The 5,586-nt window shown below is 42.1% G+C and overlaps 1 protein-coding gene across 1 annotated transcript in view; it reads left to right on the top strand.

The window, feature by feature from the left end:
* Positions 1–1,172: 1,172 nt before the first annotated feature.
* The window catches only part of SYNE2 (spectrin repeat containing nuclear envelope protein 2), a 231,749-nt gene continuing 227,335 nt past the window's right edge, over positions 1,173–5,586 (top strand). The window contains exons 1-2 of the mRNA XM_029952525.1: positions 1,173–1,271; positions 3,817–3,954. Coding sequence (XP_029808385.1) covers positions 1,176–1,271; positions 3,817–3,954 — 234 coding nt within the window. The 5' untranslated portion in view covers positions 1,173–1,175. The remainder of the gene's footprint in view (positions 1,272–3,816; positions 3,955–5,586) is intronic.

Raw genomic sequence — 5,586 nt, 5'->3', positions numbered from 1 at the left:
GGATGCTTAACCAGCTGAGCCACCCAGGAGCCCCTGAATATTATTTTAATATTTATTTAAGCTACTTCCTCAGGCATGGTTACAGGCAGTCCTATTCCCGCATTGTATGTGACAAATTTGGGCGTAAGTTTTACCAACTGTGACGTTTGAGGCACCGCACCAGATTGTTGTTGACTCTGGAACAGAGACTCAAGCTGATACTCCGGCTTCTAATTCGGTTCACTTATTTCTGACCTGCTGTGGAGCTACTCTTTTCTAATTAATTTTCTTATTAAAAAATAAAGTGAAAAATTCAACTGTCCGTGAAATCAGATTCAAAAATATATAGAAAACACTCCTGCTTAATAGGAAGAGAAAGAGTAAATGAAGATTAAAGGGAATGGAAATAAGATGTAATGTCTTTTACTTTTTCCTTCGGCAGTAAAATTTGCTTTCGAATGTGAACAAGGGAGAGCCTAGGGAAAAATAATTGTTGCTCACATCCATAGGATAGCAGAACCAAAACCTTTAGTAGTTGTTTTAGGGTCTTTAAAATGCTTCAGATATTAAAAAAAAAAACTTTTTTTAATCTTTATTTATTTTGGAGAGAAAGTGTGTGAGAGTGGGGGAGGGGCAGAGAGAGAGGAAGACTTAGAATCCAAAGCAGCCTCCAGGCTCTGAGCTGTCAGCAGAGCTGGATGCAGGGGTCTAACCCACAAGCTAAGAGATCATGACCTGAGCCAAAATCAGACGCTCAATCGACTGAGCCCCCCAGGCTCCCTTACCTAAGATATTTTTGATGTCCCTGTATTTGGGTGTCGGCAGCTCTTGATTAACCCATATTTAGATGTATTGGAAAGCAGTATTCTGAAATGCTTACTACAGGTAAGTAGTTTGGAATAATGCTCTTTAGAATTGAGGAATAATGGAGTGGATAAGCCAAAAAAAAAAAAATGAGGGGCTTACATGCTCCCTTTCTTTAGCACATTATGTTCAGGTGCCAGTTTCAATCCATTTTAAAATTTGAGGTGTTAGGTGAACAAGCAAACTTCCTCTTCAGCACAGCGAGTCATTGGTGTGTAATGATTGCATTATTTCACTGATGTTTGAAGTTGTTAATTTTGTTGTTAAAAAAAAATCTCCAGGCCTATTTAGGAAGGGTGTTAACTGTGTGCGTGTGTGAATTACAGGGAAAGATGAAAGACGCTGTGGTCTGGTTAACTCTACAAGAGAAAAAACTACAGGAAGTGCTAAAGGAGTCAGAAAATGAGACCTACTCTAAAAAGTATGATGTAAGTATGACTTTAAATAGCAATTGATTTGTAGTTGACTTTTAGGAAGAGTAGGGTGCTTTTGGGAAAGAAAAATCTTTCAGAGTTCATTAGATAAATGCTAACCTAACTCCAGGTTTTAGCATCAAGTTCTAGGACAATGCTTTTCACATTTTAATGTGCATGTGAATTCGCTGGGGAATCTTGTTAAAATGCAAATCCCTTTTTTTTTTTAGTTTATTTATTTATTTTGAGGCAGAAAAAGACAAAGAGCATGAGCAGGGGAGGGGCAGAGAGAGAGAGGGAGAGAGATTCCCAAGCTGTTAGTGCCTTGCCCAGTGTGGGGCTCAACTCTGGAATCTGAGATTGTGACCTGAGCTGAGGTCAAGAAGACACTTAAGGGACTGAGCCAAACAGGTGCCCCTGAAATGCAGATTCTAATTCAGTAGAATCTAATGCAGAGATTCCGCATTTCCAGCAAGCCTACAGATAGATGGTGCTAATGCTTGATTCTGAAGGTACTTTGAGTAGTAAGGTTTCTGGGCTGGGGGCACCACCAATATGGGAAATTAGGTGTTATCAGAACATCCTCAGGCCCATGAATTGTTTGTGGCTGCTTTTTCTCTGCAACTCCAGAGTCAAATAGTGGCAACAGAGACCATATGGCCCTCAGGCCTTGGACATTTACTAACTTGCCTTTTACAGTAGACGTTTTCCAGTCCCCAGTTCAGAGCAGAACATGCTTTTCAGAATGAATTTGGAATGACGAAAAAGTCAGGAAATCAGACACGAAGCCAACCCCAGGTTATAAGTGTAGGGCCTCAACCAAGGCGTCCTCTGAGGAAAAATGACACCTGCCACCACATTTGAATACCTGCTGTGTACCAGGCACCTTGCTGCCGAGCACTTTACACATGACGGCATCGTGCTGAGCGTGGTGCTGTGATTCCACAATGCCTAAGTCTCCACAGCTACTGACAGTAGAGGTGGCTTCGAATCCAGTGTAGCGTCGGAGACCCAGCTCTCTGTGTTGCCTGGTGCTTCTCCTGGGCAGCCAGCTACTCCCTGTGGCATCTTGAAAGAGCCTGACAGGAGCCGAGATGAGGATTCTTCAGCCCGTTTTCTTAGAACCCACGGTCTCTGCATCTCTGCTCCCCGTCAGTTTTCCATTCAGTTTTCCATCAGGAATAAGCAGGAGTACTCCCGTGTGCCTACTCCGCTGAGCACTCCAGGCTCCAGGATGGGGGCGGGGGTTGGACGAATCCAGCCTCATTTTTGGTTTAGAGGCATCAGGGAAGAAAGGGATGGGACGTCCTCATCTTCCTTCCATCGGAACAACCTGGGCTTTATGCTTCCTCCATCTTTGTTCGGGCCTGATGTGTTTTTGTATTGACAACATGTCCAGGATCCACTGAAAGTGCGTTACTCTCACATCCATCTTTGATTTAATAATGCACACAGATTCAGCTTTAGGAAGCTGATAAAAGGCTTTCAGAAGTTATTAGTGGGCAGAAAGAATTACAACGAATTATCCCTTGGTTTGCTCATAAAACTTAATCTTTTCCAACTTTCTATTTATTTTTTTAACGTAAGCTCTGTGTCCACCATGGGGCTTGAACTCATGACCCCAGCATCAAGAGTCACTTGCTCTACCAACTAAGCCAGCCAGGCACCCCAACTCATAAAACTTCACCTAAATAATACTGCTGAAATAAAATAAAATACTGCCAATTATTATGAATAAGGTTTGAAAAAAAATTTATGGAATTGATGACTCCTAAACACCAATATTTCCCACTAATACAAGCCAAGAAAAGCTTAATTTATTAAATTTCTGAGGGACAAAATATTTTCTCGAGTCTGTAAAAAATGACTTGGGAAGGACTGGTTCTAGCACTGTTAATTGTGGACACATTTGTACGTGATGACCGCTGCTCGATAGTTCTCACTTTTGCCCATTCCTGGTTTGTTGTGAACACACATCTGGGGAGGACAGAGAAACTCCCATTTTCTTTTTTCTTTTTTTTTTTTTTTAATTTATTTTTATTTTTTTTAAGAGAGAGAGAGACAGAGACAGAGACAGAACATGATCAGGAGAGGGGCAGAGAGAGAGGGAGACAGGATCTGAAGCAGGCTCCAGGCCCTGAGCTGTCTGTATAGAGCCTGACATGGGGCTCGAACCCACGAACTGTGAGATCATGACCTGAGCTGAAGTTGGACGCTCAACCAACTGAGCCACGCAGGCGCCCCAAGAAACTCCCATTTTCCACGTGGCGTCTTGATTTGTCCTCCAGAGCTGGGTGACCTGGCCACTCCATTCTGTTAGAAATCCAGCAGTACTGACAAGACACACAAACCGTGACCTGTGTCACCAGGACGGCACTCAAGCGATCAGGGTGCACTGAAGAAAGATACCAGAACAGTGAGAGGATCCTGAATTTGGGGAATTGTACCTTTTCTCTAAGTAAAAATTTAAACCTAACCTATAGCTATAGACCTTATACTAGTGATTACATTTCATTCACTGATTTAAAATCTCTGCCTTTAAAACGTTCTTCTGACTTAGAGCCTGCTGTCCTTTTTGGAGTCCTTCAATGAAGGGAAAAAGCCCTTTTCGGACATCCTGCCAGTCGAAAGGACCTTGGATGAGCTGAATAAAGATCAGTTGCAGCTGAGAGAAGCCTGGGACGGCCTTGACTACCAGGTTACTGGGCGATGTGGATTAGAGGAGCGTTTTCATGGGGCAGCTTTGTTTGCTGGGTGATGACTTTAGACTTCCACGAGGAATTCCGTAAGAAAGTAGATGCTTCATCAGAAACTCGGGAGAGTATTCTTTTATTTTCTCCATGGTCTCATTTGGGTAGTGATTGATATTTAAATAGGAATTTATAGCATTCTGCTTAGAAAAACTGCTTGTCCAAAGTTTCTATATTTGCTGTCAATGATTGGTTTGCCCCAGTAGATTATCCATATTCTGACTGACCAGCCTCATCTTTTCCACGGCCCAATGTCATGTGTCTCTATCAATAGATTCTCGAAGGGGGTTAGGGACAAGCCTAGAGAGAACGTGTGAAGATGCATGTGTATGTGTGTCTGAATATATCTGTATGATTTCAGTTTTTTTCAGTTTATTAAGATTTGTGTTATGACTGCAGACATAGAACATGTTGGTGTAATACCATTTGCACTTACAATGAACGTGTATTCTATAGTTATTTGATATAGCCATTCTGTAGATATCAGGTAAGATAAGGTGGTTGATAGAGTCAGATTATCTATGTCTTTAAAAAATTTTTTATTTTGAAGTTTATTTGTTTTTGAGAGAGAGAGAGACAAAGTGTGAGCAGGGGAGGAGCAGAGACAGAGGGAGACACAGAAACCAAAGCAGGCTCCAGGCCCTGAGCTGTCAGCAACGCCTGATGTGGGGCTGGAACTCATGAACCGTGAGTTCATGACCTGAGCCAAGTCAGGTGCTCAACTGACCGAGCCACTCAGGCACCCCAGATTATGTTGATATTTTCAGAATTTCATTTTATCTATTGGCTTTTTTAAAACATTTAATTAATTAATTTTTAAAGGTTTATTTGAGAGAGAGAGAGAGAGACAAGCATGGTAGGGGCAGAGAGAGGGGGACAGAGGATCCAAAGTGGGCTCTGCACTGACAGCAGTGAGCCTGATGTGGGGCTTGAACTCACAAACTGCCAGATCTCAGTTACACGGCCTCAACAAAACAGAAGGAAAGGAAGAAGGTATTGTCTGTACAGTACATGATGTTTAACACCACAAAGACCTGGCCTAATTTTATTGAATATGATTGGGAAACAGTACCCAGAATAATGGAGAAAACCATTAAAAACCCCTGCTTTTTGTAAGAGTTCAGTGCCACAAATTAATAGTAGCTTGAAAATCCATTCCTCAAAAATATAGTTGCAAATGACATATCGAATAAAGGGCTAGTATCCAAAATCTATAAGGAACTCACCAAACTCCACACCTGAAAAACAAATAATCCAGTGAAGAAACAGGCAGAAGACATGAACAGACACTTCTCCAAAGAGGACATCGAGATGGCCAACAGACACATGAAACGATGCTCAGAGTCACTCATCATCAGGGAAACACAAATCAAACCACACTGAGATACCACCTCATGCCAGTCAGAGTGGCTAAAATGAACAAATCAGGAGACTATAGATGCTGGCAAGGATGTAGAGAAACGGACACCCTCCTACACTGTTGGTGGGAATGTAAACTGGTGCAGCCACTCTGGAAAACAGTATGGAGGTTCCTCAAAAAATTCTCAATAGAACTCCACTATGACCCAGCAACAGCACTG

The sequence above is a fragment of the Suricata suricatta genome, chromosome 9 (assembly GCF_006229205.1).
Source record: "Suricata suricatta isolate VVHF042 chromosome 9, meerkat_22Aug2017_6uvM2_HiC, whole genome shotgun sequence".
Taxonomy (NCBI): domain Eukaryota; kingdom Metazoa; phylum Chordata; class Mammalia; order Carnivora; family Herpestidae; genus Suricata; species Suricata suricatta.
The sequence above is the reverse complement of the archived record's forward strand: the minus strand, read 5'-3'. Positions and strand labels throughout refer to the sequence as shown.